Consider the following 26,662-nt stretch of genomic DNA (forward strand, 5'->3'; position numbering starts at 1 on the left):
ACACACACACACACACACACACACACACTTTTTTTAAAGAGTGAATATCATCATATCATCTGCATGGCTCAAATTCTGTTGACTGCATAAGCTTTAATATCGACACCAGAGTTTCTTAAAACATCCATCAATGGTAATAACTCCAGTACAGTGTGGGGCTTGTGTGTACCCTGAAACTTTTGATATTTTATGTATAGGTCAAAATTACTACACTTAGTTTAGTGAAGACTGTAATATTTTGTCCATTATCAAAAAAACCCAACATACATCTCACAGAGAATGATTATAACTGGGAATAAGTCTCCATCAACCTTTGGTTGCTCCTTCCATACTTTCCTTTCTCCTCTAATGCTTCTCTTCTTTTACATAGTTTGCATTTAAACTAGAATAAGCTATATTTACTTTTACACTACATATCTCATGCAAAATAATCTATCATGGTATTCTGAAATAAAGAACAATGTAGAATTGAATGAACTTCGGTGATACGATTTAAAATTCCAATTCTGTTTTTCCTGCCTGATATTGTTATAAGACCCTTGTACTGAGGAGAGGAAGGCAAAGAAGAGGCGTGGTAAGCAGAAGAGGAAGAGCAAGACTAGAAATAATGGAGCAAATAGAATCGTTACACAAAGCACTTGCCAGGTGCCTGAGAAGTCAGTCCGCATCCTAAGGAGAATGAAGAGAATGGCCGAGTTCCACGTCACCACGACATAGAGACAGTTTGAATGTCAGGGCTGGACATGGTTAAAGCATCAAAGGATCCAACAGGAATAAAATCCTTAGCACGATGTCTGGTATATGGTAAACACTCAATAGATTACTCTTATTTTAATTATATTTCCACTGTGAGGTCTTATATAAGACGTCTGATGTGTTTAGACATTTTACCATTTGAACTGAAAATGTTGTCACTAGGCTGAGAAGCTCTGAGAATTCACTTCATTTCAACGGAAATGATTAGTGAGTCAAAATATAGTAACCAACAAAGATATCCCAAATAATACATTTAACTAAGTTGTTTTGATCTGCTTTTTGGAAGTGCTTATTTGATATGTAGAACATATTTATATGCAATATGCAATGAAATGTAAGGACAATGAACAATTTCTTCAAGAGAGAAACTTGTTAGGATGAACTACCAGCAAAAAGGCCACTTGAACATGCACATTTTAAAGAAATGTTCCAAATGCATGCATATCGGAGCAGATTATTTATTTAATTATTTTCCTGCTTAAGAGGCCACATTATGTCACTGCACTTGGGATAAAAATGGCCTAGGCAGTAATATATAGGGCAATAAATTCTCTCTAAATGTTCTTGTTAGCAAATGAGTCATTATTATTTATTACTGGTCCTTTACATCAGCGGACATAGAATTTCTCAGCATCAACACTCAGGGGTGACTGTTTCATAATAGGCCAGTATTTACAGGAAAAGCTGTAATTGGGGAATAAAGATTTCAAGGACTAAATGAATAAATTAAGCAGAAGAGTGAAGTCTTTTGTGACTAATGCCTCAGCTGTCAAGACAAAACTCGATTTTTGCTCTTGGTTGGGTGTGGAGGGTGTCAGTTGCTCCAGAGTACGAGCACTGAGGACAGTAGGGTGAGACAGCTGCAGGACCCTGGGCTGCCGTGCAGTCTGTACTAGAGAGCACACACAGAATAACCCTGGGCTGCCGTGCAGTCTGTACTAGAGAGCACACACAGAATAACCCTGGGCTGCCGTGCAGTCTGTACTAGAGAGCACACACAGAATAACCCTGGGCTGCCGTGCAGTCTGTACTAGAGAGCACATGCAGAATAACCCTGGGCTGCCGTGCAGTCTGTACTAGAGAGCACATGCAGAATAACCCTGGGCTGCTGCACTGTCTGTACTAGAGAGCACATGCAGAATAACCCTGGGCTGCTGCACTGTCTGTACTAGAGAGCACACACAGAATAACCCTGGGCTGCCATGCAGTCTGTACTAGAGAGCACACACAGAATAACCCTGGGCTGCCGTGCTGTGTGTACTAGAGAGCACACGCAGAATAACCCTGGGCTGCCGTGCTGTCTGTACTAGAGAGCACATGCAGAATAACCCTGGGCTGCCGTGCAGTCTGTACTAGAGAGCACACACAGAATAACCCTGGGCTGCCGTGCAGTCTGTACTAGAGAGCACACGCAGAATAACCCTGGGCTGCCGTGCAGTCTGTACTAGAGAGCACACGGAGAATAACCCTGGGCTGCCGTGCAGTCTGTACTAGAGAGCACACGCAGAATAACCCTGGGCTGCCGTGCAGTCTGTACTAGAGAGCACACACAGAATAACCCTGGGCTGCCGTGCAGTCTGTACTAGAGAGCACATGCAGAATAACCCTGGGCTGCCGTGCAGTCTGTACTAGAGAGCACACACAGAATAACCCTGGCTGCCGTGCAGTCTGTACTAGAGAGCACATGCAGAATAACCCTGGGCTGCTGTGCAGTCTGTACTAGAGAGCACACACAGAATAACCCTGGGCTGCCGTGCAGTCTGTACTAGAGAGCACACGCAGAATAACCCTGGGCTGCCGCACTGTCTGTACTAGAGAGCACACGCAGAATAACCCTGGGCTGCCGTGCAGTCTGTACTAGAGAGCACACGCAGAATAACCCTGGGCTGCCATGCAGTCTGTACTAGAGAGCACATGCAGAATAACCCTGGGCTGCTGTGCAGTCTGTACTAGAGAGCACACGCAGAATAACCCTGGGCTGCCGTGCAGTCTGTACTAGAGAGCACACACAGAATAACCCTGGGCTGCCGTGCAGTCTGTACTAGAGAGCACACGCAGAATAACCCTGGGCTGCCGCACTGTCTGTACTAGAGAGCACACGGAGAATAACCCTGGGCTGCCGTGCAGTCTGTACTAGAGAGCACACACAGAATAACCCTGGGCTGCCGTGCAGTCTGTACTAGAGAGCACACACAGAATAACCCTGGGCTGCCGTGCAGTCTGTACTAGAGAGCACACACAGAATAACCCTGGGCTGCTGTGCAGTCTGTACTAGAGAGCACATGCAGAATAACCCTGGGCTGCCGTGCAGTCTGTACTAGAGAGCACACGCAGAATAACCCTGGGCTGCCGTGCAGTCTGTACTAGAGAGCACATGCAGAATAACCCTGGGCTGCCGTGCAGTCTGTACTAGAGAGCACATGCAGAATAACCCTGGGCTGCCGTGCAGTCTGTACTAGAGAGCACATGCAGAATAACCCTGGGCTGCTGTGCAGTCTGTACTAGAGAGCACATGCAGAATAACCCTGGGCTGCCGTGCAGTCTGTACTAGAGAGCACACACAGAATAACCCTGGGCTGCCGCACTGTCTGTACTAGAGAGCACACGGAGAATAACCCTGGGCTGCCGTGCAGTCTGTACTAGAGAGCACACACAGAATAACCCTGGGCTGCCGCACTGTCTGTACTAGAGAGCACACGGAGAATAACCCTGGGCTGCCGTGCAGTCTGTACTAGAGAGCACACACAGAATAACCCTGGGCTGCCGCACTGTCTGTACTAGAGAGCACACACAGAATAACCCTGGGCTGCCGTGCAGTCTGTACTAGAGAGCACATGCAGAATAACCCTGGGCTGCCGTGCAGTCTGTACTAGAGAGCACATGCAGAATAACCCTGGGCTGCTGTGCAGTCTGTACTAGAGAGCACACGGAGAATAACCCTGGGCTGCCGTGCAGTCTGTACTAGAGAGCACACACAGAATAACCCTGGGCTGCTGCACTGTCTGTACTAGAGAGCACACACAGAATAACCCTGGGCTGCCGTGCAGTCTGTACTAGAGAGCACACGGAGAATAACCCTGGGCTGCCGTGCAGTCTGTACTAGAGAGCACACGGAGAATAACCCTGGGCTGCTGTGCAGTCTGTACTAGAGAGCACATGCAGAATTAACCACGGGTGCTGCGTTTGCCATCAGTCACTGTAACTCTAAGGATGAATGATTTGTAAATACATTTGGGGGACAGATGTTTAGCATATTCAGTCTGTTCATTTTGAACTGATCATATTGTCAACAACACTAGCATTAATCTGCAGAGAGGAAGATTACTTGTTGGCATTATTATGACAACTAAGAATATATCTATCATTTAAAGTTAGGTTCTCTTTATAGAACCCATTTTTACTTATTATCCTGGCCCAAATGTAACTAGGCCATTCCTATCAAAACCAACCAGAAGTCCTGCATTTAAACAAATAAGAAAGAGAAAAAATAAGTAGAAGGATTAAAAAGTTCCATTTCCTTCAAAAGAATACTCTATCTATTTTCTGTTTCAACTATTTCACTTAGGAGACATAATTTTCACAAAAAAATCAAATATACATGTATATATACACATAAATATATGCATACAATGGGCTATGAACAATATTAGTATCAACTATTTAAAAAAAGAAGCATTCTAAATCTCAGTAGGAGACCTCATAAGTAATAAAATAATGTAATACTAAAAAGTTATTTAAAGATTCATATATATTTATGTGAAAATTTCAATGAAATAGTGATAAGTGGCTCCCTCAGAACACACACAGACACACACACACACACACACACACACACACACACACACACACTCACAGACACAGACACACACACACACACACACACACACTCACGTACGCATGCAAAGGGCAGTCAGTAAACATGGAATCATACTTTTCTCTGCAATGGTAGCTTCTTACTCTTACCAAACTTCAGCTATCCCCTCTTCCCGCAGCAAATGCTAGAAAGGTTCTCTACCAGCAGCCTACCTCTCCAGCCCTTCTGCCGTGTTGTTTATGTAAAGCACTTGCCATAAGGACACACTTACTTGTCTACAAACACAAGTATTAAAGGCCCTGGACTCGTCTAACATACAACACTTAAAGACTAAAGTTGGTTTTCTGTAACCAGATCTGCAAATGAAAAGTCATTAACTTGAAAAACATACTTTGTATCATCATTTGATGAAAAGTAAAATGATAGACCTTGGCCTCTGTGCTTCAAGAAACTGAAGACTACATATATGAGAATTTCCAGAAGACAGTACCAAAGGAAGTTTCCAGAACCCCAGCCCACTGAAACACAGGGAAGCCCATTTCCCTACTTGACACTTATTATTCAGATGGTTTGGGGCTCATGTAGCCAGCGACTTACACCAATTGTAAGAAGATTGTGATTGATCCGCAGACAAAATAGCACATCTCTACCTCATAAGGTTCTGCCTGGGAATAAATGTAGTAGTATGTGTACAAAGTGTTTAACACAGGTCTGTCAATAATGACTGCTCAGCCACTGAGAGTCCACGTTACTGACAAGTTGATGACAGCTCCTGCCATGCTCAATACCCCTCACTCACGCACACTCACACACATGACAAAATGTCATCCTCATCCAGGAGTGTGTTATACAAGGTCAGCATACAGGAGAGAGAGTAAAATGGGTCTAAAACACACAAGGAGCCACAGTGACCGGGCTTTATAACTCTGAGGGCTAAGCCATTAACACTCCTTGCAAGGAGAACAGCACCCCTTACCTTGATGGCTTGAACGTGCATTTGCTTAAAAGGAGAAGGGCCAGGATTCCCACCTCCATGCAAGATTTATGATTCTAACATTCCTTAATTAAATTATCAAAGCGTTCCATCATGCTAAGAGTAAACTTGTGTCCAGGGATTTTAGTGAAACAGACGAAACATCTTTTTAAATACATATTTCTTGATTTCACATGCTCAGAAGAATTATACGATATAAGCTGAAATGAATGTGTTTCTATAGAGAAAATGTCGAGGTGGCATCATGCACCCCATAAAGAGTTTTTCTGCATTTTCTCAGAAAATGGTGCTGATGGGAGGGTCACTGTGTGTATAATTTTGTAGGAAGATAGTAAGAGGTGAATGGGCAAAGGAGCAAACAAAAACATTAACATACAAGAAAATAAAGTCCAGCTGGGATCTCCTGCTCCCCTAAGCTAGCTGCATCAAGAACAGAGAGGGAGAACAAGGAAAGAGAGACCATGATAAATGAAGACCCCATGGGAATAGGAAGAAGCAAAGTGCTAGAGAGGTCCTCAGAAATCCATAAAGATACCTCAACAATAAACTACTGGCAATGGTCGAGAGAAAGCCCGAACTGACCTACTCTGCTGATAGGATGGCCAAACACCCTAACTGTCGTGGTAGAACTCTCATCCAATGACTGATAGAAGCAGATACAGAGATCCACGGCCAGGCCCCAGGTGGAGCTCCAGGAGTCCAATTGGTGAGAGAGAGGAGGGATTATATGAGCGAGAGATGTTTTGGATTGGAAAAAGCACAGGGACAAATAGCCAAACTTGTGGAAACACATAAAATATGAACCAGTAGCTGAGGAGCCCCCAACTGGATCAGGCCCTCTGGATAAGTGAGACAGTTGATTAGCTTGAACTGTTTGGGAGGCCCCCAGGCAGTGGGACCGGGACCTGTCCTTGGTGCATGAGCTGGCTTTTTGGAGCCTGGGGCCTAAGCAGGGACATTTTGCTCAGCCTGGGTGAAGGGAGGAGGGGACTGGACCTGCCTGGACTGAATCAACCAGGCTGAGCTGAATCCCCAGGGGAGTCCTTGCCCTGGAGGAGGTGGAAATGGGGGGTGGATTGGGGGGAGGGGGGGAGGAGGGAGGACAGGGGAATCCGTGGCTGATATGTAAAATTAAATTAATTATAAAATTTTTTAAAAATTAAAAAAAGAAAAGAAAGTCAACATTGAAGAATCAGAACACTAGTTCAATGGATAAATGGTGTTTAATGTTAGCAATGTCACTTAGCTAGTGCTCAAGAGCTGTCTTGGAGTTAGGGGAGGCTATGGAATTCTACTTAACTATTTCATTATGAGAATGAGAGAGAGCAGGCTTAGGTGAGGGATATGTACACCATTTCTGTACATATCCCCCACCACACACACAAAGCACTCCTGACAAGCATGTTCAGATCAGAACTTTCCTGTGGAGAGAAGATGCTACTCTGTAAAGGTGGAAGGAGAATGATACAAGGGTTTGTTTGTTGGTGATTTGCTTTTTATCTCAATTGGGCATTATCTTCGAAGCATCAGCACACATCTCCTGGGTCACCATGCTTTCTCAAAGCCGCCAAGTCTGACAGCTATCCTCACAGATTAAGCACAGCCTAAGTACCAAGGGCCTTCAGAGCCCAGACCCAGTTCTACTGCTCACCACTTACATGCAGGGCCAGCCAGCCTGCTGCACATCTCAAGACTTGCTTCCTGACTAGGCTCACACTCAGAGAGCCCGAGTGTGTTTCAATTCTCTGTTGATACAATTTTGTTTTTCTTAGTATAATTCAAGGCCTCACATTCGGCCACACAAAGCTCTTTATGGTGTGAGTCCTTCACGTCACATTGTCTAATTCTCTCTTCTATTGTGTATGTGTATATTTATGAGTGTGTCCATGTGTCTCATGGTCACATGTTCAGAGTTACCTATGTGAAGTCCAGAAGACAATGTGGGTGTATTCCTCAAGCGCCTTCCACCTTTGTTTGTGTGGTTGGTTGTTTGACTGATTTTTCAGACTGATTCTATCATTTGTCTGAAACTCTGACAAGGCCAGGGTGGCTGGACAAGCCACAGGGATCCACCTGTGTCTTTCCCCCTATTCCTGGGATTACAGGCATGCTCCATCACCTTCCACTCTTTATTTCATCGTTTTTATAGGGCCAGACTCCAGTCCTCACACTTGCAAAGTTCTGATAGCACTTTAATGTAGATTTTAACAGTACTCTAATATAGGTTCTGATAGCATTTTAATATAGATTCTAATAGCACTTTAATTTAGGTTCCAGTAGTACTCTAATATAGGTTCTGCTAGTACTCTAATATAGGTTCTGATAGCACTCTAATATAGGTTCTGATAGCACTCTAATGTAGGTTCTGATAGTACTCAACATATAGGTTCCGATAGTACTCTAATATAGGTTCCGATAGTATTCTAACATACATTCCGATAGTACTCTAATATAGGTTCTGATAGCCCTCTAATATAGGTTCTGCTAGCACTCTAATATAGGTTCTGCTAGCACTCTAATATAAGTTCTGATAGCCCTCTAATATAGGTTCTGCTAGCACTCTAATATAGATTCTGCTAACACTTTACTAATGGACCTATCACCCAGCTCTTTTCATTTTCAATGTAATCAGCAAGCCCCTTCTTGTTACTGTTGTCAACACTGTGCTACTAGAACCTGTATTACCTCTGTCAAATTAACAATTTATCTTCTTGATATTTTAAGTAACACTTTCTAATCCTAAAGCCAACTCAAAACCATGGGGATATTTCCAAAAGAGACTTAGAATAGAAATCTTTCCTTGTCTGAGCCTTCTGTTAAAGAACTGAATACACTCTCTTATTTCTATATTTTTTCTCTTAAATAAAGATTTTGACAGTTACTCTTTTCAACAGTGCCTTTGTTCAACGGCCACTTGCTGCTGACATCACTTCCGGTAATGGCGGAAGGGGACACCATCTTCACCACTGAGCAATTTACAACCGAAAGTGTTCTTTAAAACCCTTCACCACTAACCTTTGAATAATATATCAACAGAAGAAAACTTTGGAAAAATTGAAACACGGACAGGGATATCCTTGTGGCACACTAACAGGCACATGGAGCTGTTTCCTTCTTTCTGTAATTGGGAAGGCCTGGCACTACACTTAATTTTCCTGGCTCTCCTGTTTGAGCCCAAATTCCTACTATTATACTTTAAGTTAAAAACTCCATGAAGATGCAACAAAAGTTGTGACCACAGAAAGGACATGGGTAAGCATCTGGAGCTTTCCACTTAACATAATAAAACTGGTACCTAAAACTACAAGTGCTTCCCATTTGAGCCACAGTTGGCTGCAGAAAAATCCAATGCTGAGTGAAAATTATGATAGGATTTTTTTTTAATTTTCAATGGCCAAAAATATTGCATTATATATTTGTATCCATCCTACTGCCAACTAATTAATAAAATGTAAACAGTATACTTTACTAAACCAAAATATACTAGATAAATATAATCAACTCTGGATAAATAATATAAATAAAAATAAAGGGTAATGAATACCACTTCACCATCAAACAATGAATATGACTGCTAGCAAGCAGCTCTTTAAGGCCCTACTTAGTCTTCTAGTGGCGGAAGGACACATGTCCATCTCTTTGGTTATCACAAGATCTGTTTTCAGAGGACTTCAAGTGGTTCCACTATCTCAGTAACTCTCTTCATCCCCAGTACTAGAACAAATATCAGGGACAGCAGCTTAATGGAAGATTTATTCTGGTTCAAAATTTCAAGGTTTCAGTCATGTGGACTGGATCCACTGCTCTTAAGCTGTGGTGAAGGAGAACATCCCAGCAGGAAGCACAGGCTTTAGTGGAGCTGCTTACCTCAGGGAGGCTAGAGGCACAGGGTGGGAGGAAGTATCCTGAGATAAGATACATCCTTCAAAGTTATCCCCACTGCTGTCCCAGTAATACACTTCTTACAACCCCACTCCTCCTTAATACTGCATTTGGTCTGGGTTCATCACTTATTAAAAGGAACAAGCCCTCAGCACCTAAACACGGCACAAAAGCCCGGCAGTTGGCATTCAAGTCTTTAAGGCATACGTCTTCAAGAGACAGTCTTGAGCTCTAATCACAACAATAACTGCATTTAGAATATAAGCCAGATTAGACTGTTCAAATACCATGCTGTTAGCGCCCCGAACTTGCAGGGTGTAATAGTTCCATTACTTGTATCAGTAAAAAAGTAAAGGAACAGAAATACGGCACTCTTTCTCATATGCAAAATAAATTTATTTTCTCAACTTCAAATATAAACTTTTTTTTCTCAAAAACTATGAACTGAAAGATTTGTAGAATATGTCTATATCTGATTTGGCAAAGATAGTAGCCAAACTCTGTTCTGGGTGGCTGCTGGATTCAGAGGGCTAACAAACAAAATAGATGAAAATGTTTGCTTCACAAAACGTAAATACAATGATCCTATGGTGCCCAATGGAGGCATTATTAGTGTGACTTCCTTGGTCATAATAGTTACATGCCACCTGTACAGAATGCTTTGATTTGACAGGACAAATAAACTCTGGCTAGCAGAATTGAGGAAGCACATATGGCTAAGAGTGAGGTAAGCTATATTTAAGAACTCATGCCGGGCGGTGGTGGCGCATGCCTTTAATCCCGGGAGGCAGAGGCAGGCGGATCTCTGTGAGTTCGAGGCCAGCCTGGTCTACAAAGCGAGTTCCAGGAAAGGCGCAAAGCTACACAGAGAAACCCTGTCTCAAAAAACCAAAAACAAAACAAAATAAACAAAGAAAAAAGAACTCATATCTTAACTTCTCATTTCAAAAATGATTTGGTGGAGCCACGTAATCTGTTTTAGTTTTACACAGTGCACTGAGAAAAATTAAATGAGTTGATCTCCCAAGCCTTTAAACTCCTAAAGGGGGACATAAGCAAACACCAAGATCTCAGTGGAGAGACACAGCTGGTTTTGAATTGTTTTCTAACTCAATAATGATGGGAAAATTATAGATTTCTCCAAAATTGCCCTGTCTCATCTATAACGCGGGAGTGAGCTGAGTCTACAGAGGAGAAACCATGTTAACACTATCAAAGGAGCCTCGGGATGGCTGTGGACCACAGCACTGCTCACTAAGTGCCACCTATTAGTTCCTCTTTCCTTTATTCTTTAAAAGGAGTTTTCTCTAGAATTTCTTCCCTAAAATTCACATTAAATCTGTAGAAAACCTTAATTAGCTTCACCCCAAGCTGGTAGGATATACATTTTTACTAAGAGTACTCCAGAGAGGCATTGGTCCCAATAAATATTATAACACCTGTGTAAAACACACACACACAGGAGAGAGAGAGAGAGAGAGAGAGAGAGAGAGAGAGAGAGAGAGAGAGAGAGAGAGAGAGAGAGAGCGCTCTCCTAGAGAGTCAGATACAAGGAAAAAACAGACCACCAGAGGGAGAGTCACTGAGTCACTTCTGGAAATCTCTTCCTGAATGAGGGAAATAAATCTACAATCTGTTTAAATAACCTTTTACTCAGCCTGACTACTAACCATATTTGAACAGGATGTCATTTTAGAGGTTTCATAACTTACATTCACCATTATATACAAATGTTTCAATCCTAAAAAGTCTCATTCATTCAATTAAAATATGTAATCTTGCTTGAAAACCAAGCTGACTTAAAAGTGATTGAAGCTAGGCAGAGTGGTATATGCTTGAAGTCCCAGCTACTTTGGAAACTGAGGCAGGAAGATCACACAAGTCTAGGCGTTCAAAAGCAACCTGGACAACATGGTGAGCCCCTGTCTCTTAAAATAATAAACAAGCAAATGAATAAATATTATTTATAACCCTACTGCCAGCTTACCACCGTTTTGAAGAGAGAAGCGTTAGGTAGGGAGTACAGCAGACACTCACATTCCTCCTCAGAGTGTCTCCAGAGCTCATCCTGAACCTACTTTCCAGCTCATGAAGGGTGGTTTCAGCAATGTCCCTAGGAGAAATCTGGCCATTGCAGCTTCTTTGACTATTTTTTGTGTTGACGTCCTGGGATTAATGGATGATTAACACTGTTCCTCTCTTGCGGTGTTTTCCTGGATTGTTTAGTTTTACCTAGGACTTTAAACTGCCATACTTGTGGCTTCATACCCTCGGCCCTCAGTTCCTAACTGACACTGTATTTTTACCCTCTCTTAGCTGAACTCCTTTGCCCTGGCATGCAACTCTGTTAGACGGAGTTTCAGAATAGCTCTAGCCATGAGCTGCATTTCTGCCCAGGTTTGCATGGAATTCTGTGCTCAGTGGACTCTCTCCTGAGTTGTGTGGAATCCTGTGCTCAGTGGACTCTCTCCTGAGTTGTGTGGAAGCCTGTGCTCAGTGGACTCTCTTCAGTTGTGTGGAAGCCTGTGCTCAATGGACTATCTGCTGAGTTGTGTGGAAGCCTGTGCTCAGTGGACTCTCTGCTGAGTTGTATGGAATCCTGTACTCAGTGGACTCTCTCCTGAGTTGCATGGAATCCTGTGCTCAGTGGACTCTCTCCTGAGTTGTGTGGAATCCTGTGCTCAGTGGACTCTCTCCTGAATTGTGTGGAAGCCTGAGCTCAGTGGACTCTCTGCTGAGTTGTGGAACCCTAACCTAGGGCTTCACTTTTAGCTTTCATAGGCTTCTAATCAAAACAGGTAAAAGTAATTTCAGCTTTGTACAGTTAATGGCGGTTTACCTAGTTTGTTTGTATTTTTAAATCACCAACTTGGACATACTAGCTTTCTGAGTCATCCTCTCAAAGACACTCACAATACGATTAAAGAAAGAAAAGTCTATTTTTTTTACTGTAATAAAGAAATGGAGCCATATTTCACATTCTTTACCAGAGGAATTTTTCTCTTGGTCTCTTGAATGTGGATAAGTTTAAACTCTCAGGAAAGATTATGGACAAGATCTAAAATATGCATGCATGCATATATATGTACAAACAGAATTTGGGGGGCTGCTCTGAAATCCTTATGTTTCTTAGGATGTCACAGAAGGGCATTTTGTATCCTCCGTTCTTTTACAATGTTAGTAAGTCCATTTTATTCATTAGTCATTAATTCCAAATGGCAGGCTCGTTCCATCTTTTTAAATTTTATTCTCCTTTGCCTCACTCTCCAATATCTGCAAATCTATTTTTTGCATGCAATATTGCCTTCTCCTTTATCAAGAAATTAAGTGTGCATGAAGAACAGCTTTGAACTTTTTCCTCTACCTTCTTTATTTGTTCTATTTGTATTTTGTATTTAATAGTAATATCCTCCTGACAGATCTCAGCTACTTTTTAAAGATAAATTCCATCTCCCTGTTCTACCTTGCTTTCACTCAGAGGTCTCTCGTTATCTTCTAGTTTGACAGACAGTTTCTCTGCAGACCATAAGCATGCTTATCTGTCTGTCCTCCATTCTTGGACAATCAGGAACAACCTCCGTCCAGACTCACCACTGTGCTTCACTGTCTTCACAAAACTCTAGACAAACTCCCTGTCAGTTGTTTGCTCCCAAACCATTATTCAACACTTCTCTCTTATTCCGCTCACTTAGTATGTTCTCACAAGAGGAAACCTGAGACTCCTTTTAAATAAATTCAATAAACTTTCAATTCTTTGTACCACTAAAGAATTTCATAGTTCTTCCTTGTACTTTTTTCTCATTTGCATGGATTCAATTTTTCATGGATTATCTGCTTCTGTTTCTCAAGCCACCAGAGATGAAGACTTGGACATCCACATTTTCACAAATCCTACTGGCTCTATGTAACTACTTCCTCTGGATTGAGGAACTCTCTAACCGAGGAATGAAAGCGACAAGAAATTCACTTGGATTCACAAGAAAATTAGAAGACTCTGAGTTGTGAGGAGTAATCAGTTCTGGAGAACAGTTGCCTCTTCAGTGAAACTGCCTGCAAACGGCACTGTCTCCACTAATGCTCCGGCAGGCTTCCTAGTGATACGGCTACCTGAATCATCCGCGTTCCCACAAACAACTCTTCCCCAGTGTTCTTGTAAGTAAGCACAATAAATTCATTCATTCAGCAAGTCAGATATAGGCAGATTCATATTTCTGGACTGCCCTTTTTTGGGTGAGTAAACAAATGTTCGTGTTCCCTCAGAGGAAAGTCTTACCACTGTTGGTACCCACACAGGGGTCTGAAAATGAGCTGGAAAGGAAGAGGTGCATGGCCCGTGCTGTAAGTTGATACCACTTGGAACTGAGGGTGATCTGTCTATGTGCGGAGCATCAACAATGGCATAAAAAATGGCAATCCACACATGGCTACTTTCGTGCAGGTAGTATGGGATGGTATGCCTCCTTAGTGGAAGAGCAGTTGGTTGCCCTGCTACAGGTAATAAGGTATGTAGAAATATGTGATGCTGGATTATCTGTGGGGAGAATCCCAGGGTGGCCATTTTCCTCTATGCAATATGGGGTATCAAGCCTACATTTTGATAGAGAGCTACCAAGTATAGAGATACTCCCAAATGGTAGTCAGAGTAGAGAATATACTGCAGTCTCTGAAAGAAGAACGGAATGCTTTGTGAGCAACCTATCCAGGCAACTGACTTTAAACTTTCCACTCAGAAATTACCTCCCCATGTAAGGAAGCGATCAGAATGGGAAAAAGACATATGGATGTTGTCCTCAGAATCCTCTATTTATCAGCACAGCAGAAAAAAAAAACAAAACAGAATGAGATGGAGGTATTTTCTTAGAGCTGACAGAGTACTTAGAAAGAAAGAGTACAAATTAGATTTGTCCTAACGAGTCCTTACTGGTGTCCAACAACTTGAATCTCCTGAGCTTTGGGCAATGAGCAGGAAGGAAGTTCTAGAAGTGACAGAAAATACCCCTCAAGCCTGACCACTAATGCAGAAGGGGAAAAATGCATGATTTGGCATGCAGATGCGGGCTTTAATAATGGCTCAGTAGAGAAAAATATACTTAATACTTTATATTTAAATTGCTTAAGTTGGGGGAGACTTTAAGTTTATGATTATTTGTGATAGAATCATTCCTGTTATTGGGGGAAGGACACATGTGACATGGCAGGCATACGAAAGACAGGACAACTTTGTGACATTGATTCTTTCACCTTCATGTGAGTTCTGGGGACCAGATGCAGCCGGCCAGATTTGCACAACAAGTTCTTTCCCCACTGAGCCATCATCTCTGGAAAACATCACACAAGAAGCCAGAGTCTTCACAGCTTGGTTCATGAGGCTGTGCAATGGGGACTGGACAGCATCAATCTGGGTGCCATGGAAGCAGAACAATTCAGCCACATTACTACTTAACCTTCCTTGAGACAAAGACTGTAAACCGAGGCCGTCCAAGACAAATCAGCCCCTGATGGACAAAATCATAGAAGCCACTGGGAACACTATGTTATTGCCAGCTGGGGTCCCCATGGATCTCACTGGCCGGAAGACAATAAATAAATGGGGAACATGTATTACTGAGAAATTTGGTGTGAGAAAAGTGGTGTTTGATGTCAAGTCAGCTGGGGTGGATAAAACTGGGTTCACACTAGATCTCATAAAGAAGTTAAAGCATATGGGACCTTGGCAGTGGTATAGCACTTTATTGCCTTTGATAAACCCTGAGACAAAATGAGGTAAGGGAGGCTCTGGTAGATCTGAATGACAGAGTAGCATGTGAATTTATTAAATCAGCAGGGCATGAAAGAAAGTCAGACAATGGGCCAGGCCAGGTCACTCAAAATAAAGTGTGGCAATTTCTGTGAGACAGTTCTTAAAGAAATACTAACAAAAGTCCCCTTTACTGGTTTTGAGTATATGAAAGGCATTAAAGTTTGAGCAATGTTCACAAAAAGAGTGAAGGAAGGTAAAAATGACACAGAGTACAGGTGGAAAGATAAAGCTTTTCACTGAGGTAGGCAATAACCCACTAAAATATGTTATACATAAACACATACACACTCTCACACACACATATATACATACACACACGAATACATGTAAACAGAGGTGGAGTTTTCTGTCCGCACCACCCCGTCCCAAATAAACACACAAAAGCTTATATTAATTACAAAATGCTCAGTCGTTAGCTCAGGCTTATTACTTACTAGCTCTTACATTTAAATTAACCCATTTCTATTCATCTACGCATTGCTACATGGCTGTGGCTTTACCGGTTCCCTGGCATCTTGGGCAGCTGGCTTGAGTCTCCCTCAACTCCTCCCTTCCTCTTGCCCTCCTTAGTTTGGTTTTTCTGCCTATCCTTATCCTGTCTAGATGTTGATCAGTCAGCTTCTTTATTAAACAAATGAGAGCATAATTTACACGATGTACAGGAGGATTATTCCACAGCACATGTGTGTGGAATAATCAATGAATGAAATGTCACTGTCCCAAGTTAGTTACTTCCTCATGACTTGACCACAAAGGCCATTCAGGCACTCCACATGATAGTGTTGCTTTCAGGTCAAAACCAGACAGTGTGACCTTACTTCTGAATACACTGCACACTTTGGCTGCAGATCATGGAAAAATTAAGCTGTAAATCAGCTGAAAGTTCACTGTCTGCCTCCTGGATTTGAACCATCATGGATGCTATGTAGGGTGCTGTGAAAGAATCGTTACCAAGAGGTTTGCTCGGTTAGACAAGAGGTACCTACTTATACAATAGTGGCATAACAATTACAGGTGCAACCAAAGTGCTTTCTGTCTGGATTTTAGACCTGGAATCCCAAATTTGGTTCAGTGTGGAGGCTATTTTCACTATTTTGTTAAAAAAAAATGTGAAATGCCTATCAGTGTCTTTTCAATATTTCTATTTACATCCATAGATTGATACTGCTGTCAGCATTGGTCCTAGAGGAAACTTTCTTTTTTTCAGTAGACAGTGGTTACTGTAGAGAAGCATGATTCGTCAAACTGCAGAGAATAAGTAACTGCTACCGTGACATTGTAGGCAAGCATCCAGCCATGTATGGGAGAAAATAATCCAACATCCATAGTGTACAGTGAATGAATAAGGAACACTGTGGAGAGCAAAGGAAAATAGAAAAGTCAGATGAAGGGGTGGAGTCTTGTGTCACTATTTCTTCCAGATTGTAACATCCCATCAAGAAGTGGGTGGGGGAGGCTCAGAGATCAAGTTAATGTTATAACAATTCACAAGAATGTCAAAAGATTCATAAGGTCCTTCAATGAGATTATATAAGCAATGAACAACTGCTGGAGTAGATAAGACTCTTCAGTGGAACTCTAAGAACAGGCAACCTGTGCAAGGAATTCTACTGATAGTTTTCACAGCTCATCACCAGTTCTGGGGCGTGCTGTTCAGTGATGCAGTGTGCCAAGTCACCCATGCTCTTTGAGTAACACAGATAAATTGTTGGTTCACTAGGCTAGCTTTGGATGGAATTGTTTCATCTGACTCTTGTTATAGGATATTTGATCACACTGTGTGAAGATCTTTGTTTTACCTCACCTGCCTAAGGCACCTTCTGATTGCTTTAATAAAAGAGCTGAATGCCCAATACCTAGGCAAGAGAGGACAGGCGGAACTTTCAGGGAGAGAGGGGAACTCAGATGAAGAATCTGATTGGTGGGGGATTCACCAGCCAGACACAGAGGAAGTCAGATGTACCGCACTGAGGAGAGGTAACAAGCTACTTGGCAGAACATAGATTAATATAGACAAGTTAATTTAAGTTCTAAGAGGTAGCTGGGAACAAGCCTAAGCTAAGGCCAAGTTTTCATAATTACTTAGAAGTCTCCATGTCATTATTTGGGAGCTGGCAGTCCAAAGACCTGCAACAGACTGTTGCTGATACCCTAGATGGAGGGCTTCTCCACCAGACAAATTACACAATAGCATGTAAGAAATGTAAAACTATTAGCCTAACACCTTAAAAGACATAGTTAAACTATTCAGTTAGATGATAATCTAGTCCTTCCAGAAGCAGTCAAACAAAACAATTTCATAGTGAGTTAAAAATACTTAAGATTTTCATCTTTTCATTTTCAACTCATGTTTTGAATATCAGTTAAATTAAGTAGAGCAAATTACAGTATTTAAAGCTTCATAATAAATTAGAGCCATTTTAATTAAAGTTACTGGGACGACAAGAGGGAGAAAGTATATGTTATAATTGGAAAAGTGTCAAGTGAAAAATTTGTTTATTCTGACTTTGATCCCATTTTCTCTTAACAAAATGCCTAGAGATCTTTATTTCCCAAGCAGATCCCTTGACTCAGCCAGCTGTTGAACAGAGACCACTGATTTCATTTATGTCCATCTCTCAGGGGACACCATTGGACTGTTTTGTTGATAAGCTTCCTCCCATGGATGGCTTGTTAACACCTGCAGACATCTCAGACTAGTTCATGCTGAAGTGCATGCTAATAGCAGTATTAAATAGTTATTTCACTTTTACTCCTAAACATCCAAGGTTGTGTTACAAGTAATCCAATTATCAGGACAATCATATTGATCCGGCTTTCCAGATATTTTTGAAGAAATGTTTAGAAAAAATAAGTCATAAAACAGATAAATCTTAGAAATAAGATGGCTGAAATTGTCAGTGTGGACATTAAAGGTTAAATAGGGTATTTGTAGGGACAGGATACCTATAATCAACTAACACAAACAAATGGCTGCCACTGTGACATATCTTTAGAGCACTCCCAGGCCCTCTTCTCTTCCACATACACAATAGAATGAAAAGTTCAACAAGCGCATTTAGTTGTCCTCTCCCCTTCTCTGTTCTACACTTCTGCAGATAAAGGATAGACTTGTGTAGTTTGGGAAGCAGTGCCTAAAATCAGCAACACCTGGATTTGCCTCCTCTCCTCTTCTGAGGCCCAATTGGTTTCATCAAGGGCATGAGCAGCACCCAGACGCTTGTTAGAAATGTATCCCAAGCTCGGGCTACTCAATAAAAGTCTGCATTTTAACCAGAACCATACGTGATATGTGTGCATATTGAAGTCTGAAAGCACTGCATATATTACTTATTAGATATATTTCCTTGGGCAAGTTTCAAGGGCCCTGAAAGACCCAGTTTCTACATTGAAAAGTGAGTCTAGTAACCGTACCTACACCATAGTGTTACTGTGAGGAACCATTACCTCATTCTATTTGGTAATCAGCATTCAATAAAGTCTAACTGATAATAATTCTATCATCTACCTATTATTTGCATGTTCATGATTTTTCAACTATACTTTGTATAAAATTATATAACACCCAGGTAAACTAAAGCTACTTTAATCTAGATGCCTCCCTTCCTATAGCCTACAGCAAAAACAGAAGTAAATTAAAAATGCCATCTTGCATTCATTCACAGAATAACATAGCACCTGTGTTTCAATTAACTTCAAAATATTTCCCTATGAAATCATCTTTTCTATTTTTTTGGAATCAAGTAAGTTAAATAATGTACTTAGTATGAAAACAAACATGAACCTTTCTCCCAGACATAAAATCTAACTAATTCTATGCTAATTAGCCATTATGACTTCTGTACTCTGCTATCATGCAGTTAATATCATAACCGATCCCCCACAGAATTCAAAGACTACATCAGGTGTCTTTAGCTTCAACCAGAAATGAGAAATAAAAAAAGTCTCAAAAGCTGTTCCTGCCTCCCCATGTCAATCTGGTTAAGACATAATGCATACGACTCCATTGAACAGTATCTTACAGATATTATCAGGATCTTCAGCACTTAAATAGGAAGTACCTTAATGCTATTAAAGTTTAGGTTGCAAACATTTATATCTCTAAGTGTTTTAAAATGAAATTAATCTCAAGAAAATTGAAGGTTATAATACTTTTAACAAGTTTATCTTACCATGGATAAACTTGCTGCATATTTTAAATATTTTAAATTATAATAAATATTGAAATAGAAATCTGATAAACCAGATATAACAGTAGACATTCCTACTTACTACATTACAAAAAGATCAGATTGTAGATGCCTTAAGAACCATAATCAAAGGATTTATAAGTGCCTACGAATGTACATAAACTTTCGAAGGCCAAGAGAACAGTATGGAGATATAAAGTATTTCTCAAAGTTTTCTGCATCAATAATAATGTCAAAAACAAAACCCCAGTCTAGATTTTCCAGATTAATTACACACTGAACCTATATTATTTAGACAAACATAAATATAGGTAAAATATAAAATATAAATATAGATAAAAAATAAGTTCTGATAGCCTGAAGGTACTTCTTTAAAAATACATATGGTAAAAGACTGAGGTGACCAATTAATGGTCATGGGAAAATCATCTGGAAAAGGGTTAATTTAAATTGAAACCTGAAATTATATACCAATTCTGTTGCAGATGTATTAAATACTTCAATATGGAAAACAAAATTTAGGAATCTTTACAATTAATCATATTTTAAATAGAATATATGATTTAATAGTAATGGAGAACTTCTCCAAACAGAACACTCAAAAATACTAGTGATATAAAGTTGACTTTGATTACATTAAAATGAAGAATTTATCAAAATACACAACAAAGACAATTAAAAAGCTACAAATAAAAATTAAATAGTTTACATAACACCAAGAATTGACCACCTATAAATCAATGAAAAGAACACAAGTGTGCAAATGATATGAATAGATATTTCACTTGAGACTAAAGAACAATGACTGAGTGTATACCTCTTCAGACTGAAAGTACTTTCTCTTCAGGAATTAGCAGAGCTACATCCCATTTTATAGCCATTTATTTGCAGAACATTCAGAGCTCTGACATTGCTGCATCTGTTCAGAATATGAACTAATATAATCTTAGATATTCCAAGTAGAAAACGAAGCAGACAAAATGTTTGGGGAAAACAGCTAACATATGAAGTAATTTTGTGAATTCACCTTTGTCTGGCAATTCTACTATCCTGGACTGAATCCATGATGCTCCTTAAGTAGTATCTGACTGTGAATATAATCATCCTTTATTATCTATGCTTTTATTTTCCTCGGTGCCCATTACCTACGTTCCTACATAGCCTGAAAATATTAACAGTAAAATTTGAGAAATGAGTAATCCATACATTGTAAATTTCATGCCATCCTGAATACCATAATAAAACCTCGCTACATATTGCCCAGAACATGAGTCATCCTGTTGAGCCAGGATACCCATAGTACATAAGCAATCTTTTCTGCAGTCATTCAGTATATCAGTCACCCCAGTTATCACATGACCATGACAGTCTCACTGTTCTTACAGTCTGCAATCACATAATGCCTAGTGCATTCACCTCATTTCATCACTTAGGCATGCATCATCTTAGAGCATCACAAGATGAGTGCACACAGTTAAGCAAGATATTTGGAGACAATTTTTATTACTTTACTGTAATTTTATTAGTACTAATTGTTATTAATCTCATATCAGTTTATGACTAAAACTTGATCATAGGAAAAAATACAGTATAATTAGATCAATGGCTCTGCATCAGCAAATTCACCATATCAGAGACAGAAAGTAACTTTTAAAATTGGATTAGTACAGTACATGTACAGTATGTTTTTCCTACTATTGTTTCTTAAAGCAACAGAGTATGCAGAACACCCATGCATCATTTGCATTGTCTTAGGTATTGTCATTAATTTAGAGATGATTTAGAGAATTCAGAAAGATGCATGCAGGTTATATGGAAATATTCTATCATTTTACAAAAAGGACTGTGAATCTCTGCCTATTGGAGGGGTCTTTGAACCAATCGCCCACAGACACTCATAGGTACTGGTTTAGGGTTCAATACTATGCATGACCTCAGTCCTCTAGTAAGTGGTATCAGGATGATGCAGAAATGGAATTATATATAAATTAAAGCTAATAAACTATACAAATGGGTGAAGAAAAGCAAGCCTTGAAGGCAACATACAGAATGATGTATTACTACAACTTAAAATCAGAAAAATTTTAAAAATTGTATAGCAAAGCTAATATAAGAGGAAAAACTTCTTTTAAAGGTCAGAAGTAGTTAATTGATTATCTGGCACACTGGACACCTTTGGTAGGAATGTGGAATTATGGAACAGGAGAGTGTTACAGTTTATATACTAGCAATAATAACGATATTATGTTTCAGTATAGATTAAAATGTGTTCAGTAGATTATAATGTATAATGACTCACATAGGTATAAATTTGCATATAATCATTAAATATACATCTCTGATTAAAGAAAGTGGTAATATAATAAAAATAAAGCAACAGGTAGAAGAAAATTATCTGTTTATTTAAGATTCACATTGATTCCATGAACTCATCAGTTGAACACAGTTACTAAGAGAAAAAAAAAAAGTATACCAAATAAAAAGCTCAAACACAGCAAGAAACATAAATAACCCAAAGCCCAGGGGAATGACTAAGAGAGAAAACACAAGCTCTCACTCACCACCAGGGCTTTAGATCGGTTGCTCAGGAGTTTCTCAATGTCTCTGGCTGCAATTTCCACCAGCTGGCGTGCATTATTTGGCTCCACGGTATACAGCTCTTGGTATTTTTCATAAATCTGTGTCAAATGAAAAGAAGAGCAATGGCTGTTTATTTGGCTTGTGAATCCATTAGAACGTGTTTAAAGCCCAGAGCAAAGCCTTAGAAAGACCCACTCCTTTTTCTTCAGCGTGACTAGAGTCTGTATATACATCAGAAAAACATACAGAAGTAAATATAAATTTTCTGAAAGACTACTACCTTGCAAAAATAAAAGGTCAGACCACTAATTATAAACATGTCCCAGCAGTTCACATGTACACTGCGGGGGGTCGAGGCTTTTCTGTGGGTCCAACTTCAAAACTTGATATTAACTGTCACCCTCCTTTGAAGAATGGCGAACAAAGGAGACTTAGGTGTCTTCGTGCCATTCTCCCCTCTGTGACTGTGAAGGATAAGTTTACTTCTTAAGTTTATGGAGAAAGAGAGAAGAAATGAGAGAAGGCTCATGAATCTGCTGCTGTGGTTCACAGAAGTGAACAGAGGCCCTCCGAGACAGTTCACATCTAGAGAACTTGAAAACTTGAAAGCACTGGGGTGTAGCACGAATCTTAAAGAGTCTCATTAATAAAATCAAACCTGGAGCCAGGTATTGGGGTGAATGTTGGAAGATCAGAGAAGCAGAACAAGTCACAGCTACCTCACCTCACCAGTTCCTCAGCTGATCCTGTTTCCTCAGACTGGAAGCCTCTGTGTCCTCATCCAGAATGAATCTCACCTGAACTGCTGCTCCAAAGCCTAAAAGCTTAACCATCCAAAAGCTTCTAGTTTCTGGTCTTCACGCCTTATATACCTTTCTGCTTTCTGCCTCACTCCCTGGGATTAAAGGCTCACTTTCTGGGATTAAAGACATGAGTCACCATGCCTGGCTGCTTCCAATGTGGCCTTGAACTCACAGAGATCCAGAGGGATTTCTGCCTCTGGAATGCTAGGATTAAAGGCGTGTGCTACCACTGCCTAACCTCTATGTTTAATATTGTGCCTGTTCTGTCTCTGAACCCAGATAAGTTTATTAGAGTGCACAATATTTTGGGGAACACAATACCACCACACTGGAGTCCATGTTAAAGTTGTGGATAGCTTTGTAATGGTGGTTTTACTTTTATCATATTAAATATGGGTATTTTCTGTTTGAGTATCTTTTTATTTAAATCACTGAATAAACTATGCCAAAGTTAATGTACTATATAAAATTAAGACCCAACCTCATTTCTGGCTCATCCTGGTGTCTGCAGAAGGATTTCCCTCCAGTGGCATAGGCAGCACCTGGTTCACAAAACCTGTCCACTCCCAGCAGGAGAGGAGAAACTGGAGGGGTGGGGGCAGGCGCAGTGGCTGTATTTGGCTGGAGGGCTGATCTGAGAAGGAAATCCCCAATGCACTGGGCAGATGGGGCTCACATGCATGACTAAACCATCTTTAAAGCCAGGGCCTGGCAGCTTTTTATTGCCTTGTGAAAGTGAATCCAGGCATGCACCAGAACCAGCTCCACGTGCTTTTGTTCTGGCATCAATCAGGCCCTCCGTGCTCTAAAGTCTGGCCCCAGCTGAGCACGGATGCTAAACGACAAATGCTTTAACTGGATACAGACTCTGACACTCATCCATCGAAGAAGATGTGAGTTTTCAATGAGGACAGACGGACGGACGGGGACACACACACACACACACACACACACACACACACACACACACATTTATTTATGTATACATTTGGGGGAGTGGAAATTGCTAAAGACTGATCTCAGGGGGACACCCCTGTTAGGAAAGCACTTGGCCATTGAAACACATCCCCATGTGCCTGTGCCTATAGATTTTAGGACATTGCTAGCTAACTAGTATTTTTAAGGATTTAAATCACCATGTGCTCTTAAAATGATCAACTTATGAAAACTCTGAAGTCTTTTGAACACTGACCTTGCAGATTTTCATTCAAAACATTCCAGGAACATTAGTTTTGTGGTTAAAAAAACCTCATCATTGGTTTCACCCAGGTCTCCTGAATATCACCAGATGGCTTATGCTTTCCTAGGATGGATTATCGTGTCCTGTCTTAAACACCCCGGCTATCCTTGAAGATTTCTGTCCAACATGAACCTCTTTTATTTTGGACTAAAATGAGATTCTAGAAAATCAATACTTGAATTGATCAATTGATTCAAGTTTACAAATAGATAAACCTCAACATCATTTTAATTGATCCAGGACAGTTAGTTCTGCAGTAAGAACAATGGGGCTAATTGATGTGAAATGTACTGATGTATCTTTCTTGTGGTACAGGGGGTGTAAAATGCACTGCACAATTACTGGAGATGGATTCAGACATACATTTACTAAGTCTCAGCATGTACCAGACACGTCACTAGGTGTCTTCAAGAATGAATAGATTGCAAATTCAATTCTTTCACATGTATATAATTTTCTTTCTGGTATTTTTTTAAATACTTAAGAAATACTATAGTTGGAATAGTAGCTGTTCTCCAATTGCTCCTGTGTTAAAGTGATACTTTTTGGAGGTACTGGAACTTTTATGGGGGTAGGACCTATTGGAAGCTTTTTAGAGCTTTGGGGAAATGCTCTTGAGGAAAAGTGGGGTCACCAGTATCCTCTCTACTTTTCTCTTTTGCTTCCTGGCCATGAGGTCAACATTTTCACTCTGCGACACTCTGCAACCGTGATGTGCTCACCTGTCACAGGCCAAAGCTATGAGGCCAGTCACTCATGGATCAGAATCCCTCCTAAGTCAAAATAAACTGTTTCAGTTAATTACTTCGAGTATTTCATATAGTAATAGAAAGCTGGATAACACAAGAAATAAAACCAAAATCTGCTTCATAACACTGAAGTGTATGAAGTTAAGGAAGCCAGTGTGAATAGCTGAGTATACCATTTTACATAGAAAATGATAATTGGAATACTCTCTTAGTCAATGAAAGACAATCAATATTATAAAATCACCCACTGAAAGAACTATCTTCAGTTTTATGGTTTTAAAAAACATGATAGTATTCATTATCAGAGATATTGGGGAATCTCATGAAAGTTTCCCAATATAGACAGAGAAAATAGTTTTCAGGTTAGAATATTTTACATAGAGATTTACGATGGCATGGTATCTGTTCATAACATATGTACATTCAGTTTCCCATCGCTAACATAATCTATATCTATAATCTTAATGTGTTAATTTGTCATTATTTGAAGCATGGTCTAAGGACCTTTGCTTTTTAATTTTTTCCCCTTTTCCTGAAAGTTTGAATGATTGTCTTCACGGTCATTTATCCGGTTTTCTCTGTTGAAGGAAGAATCAGTGTATAGTAAACAGTGCGGGTTGTCGGAACTAGACAGAGCTACCGTAGGGTCATGCCGATGCCTCACATGCTATGTGATACCGGCTTCTGTCTTTGTACTAGAAAGAATGTAGAGCAGAGAGAGAACCCAACAAGACGATCTGTGTCATGACACACTAAGCTACTTCAGTGCTTCAGAATGCACATTCTCTGCTGGCCAGGCCTGACACGGTCTGGACAGAAAGAAAACTCACCTGCACATTTTTTCTCACTCAGAATCTTAACTGTAGTGAATGGCTTTCATTGTTACATTTTAAGACCAAGCTTTGTTGTGATAATAATCTAAGTTGTCGTTTTTAACTCTTACAATTTTTAACAGAATGTCCAAAGAAACATTTTGGAAATTATAATACAGTATTCCAGGAAATGCTGCAGATATCCCAAGAAGATTATTATAAGTAGCTAGTTTTGTAAGTAATGAAGGCCATAATTAGATGTCGCACATATGACAATAATTCCTCACTTTAGAAAAAGGTAAAATTACATTTAATCAGCCCTAGCTGTCAGTTTGTTGAGACTTTGGGATTTCAGAGTGGAGGGAATTTGAGCTTCATTTCATTCTAAAAGAGCAAGCCTATGTCCCACAGCAGAGGCAGACAACGGGCAACCTGGCATGATTACCAAAATGGGTCAGTCACAAAGCAACTCGATGCCACACAGCACCACTGGGTCTCACAGCATAGAAGGACATAAAAAAGTCCCTTGAGGTAAATGACAGGTAACCTAAGACTTAAGAATCAGTACATCGGCCAAGAGACAACCTCAGTGTATGTCCTGGGAACTATAAACCGGAACTACAAACCAGGGCTTGAAGAGCCAACAGTGGGAAGGTAAACTCCGACCTGAGATTGCAGTCACGTGCTGCTGTGCCTGGTTTTTCAGGTGGGTGAAGGGGACCTGAACTCACCTGAACCCAGGTCTTCAGGCATGAACAGCAAGCACTTCACTAAGTGAGTTATTTCCAAGACCTTGCGATAAAACTTTAACGCAATGAGTTCATACCTTAACGCAGTGAGAAGAACTGTTAGCTAAGAACTGAGTACCAATCAGAAGCAACCTGGAGAGCTGCCTGGTCTCTGGACTAGACTTCCTTCTCAGGAGCGAACTATCTTCCAAAAGCCCTGAGTTCTTGCTGAAACCAAGGCCTTACAAAGTTTCCCCTAAATACTAAGCCAATGTAAATGACAACCCCCAAACCCTTCTCCTAGTAAAGAGGGG

At 40.4% G+C, this 26,662-nt stretch overlaps 1 protein-coding gene across 2 annotated transcripts in view; it reads right to left on the reverse strand.

Annotated features, from left to right (window-relative positions):
• Cacna2d1 (calcium voltage-gated channel auxiliary subunit alpha2delta 1) overlaps positions 1-26,662 on the reverse strand; it is a 440,143-nt gene that overhangs the window by 332,700 nt on the left and 80,781 nt on the right. For both annotated transcript variants that reach the window (XM_059257264.1, XM_059257263.1), the window contains exon 3: positions 21,998-22,114. In XM_059257264.1, coding sequence (XP_059113247.1) covers positions 21,998-22,114 — 117 coding nt within the window. The remainder of the gene's footprint in view (positions 1-21,997; positions 22,115-26,662) is intronic.

Source organism: Peromyscus eremicus, chromosome 3 (assembly GCF_949786415.1).
Source record: "Peromyscus eremicus chromosome 3, PerEre_H2_v1, whole genome shotgun sequence".
Classification (NCBI taxonomy): domain Eukaryota; kingdom Metazoa; phylum Chordata; class Mammalia; order Rodentia; family Cricetidae; genus Peromyscus; species Peromyscus eremicus.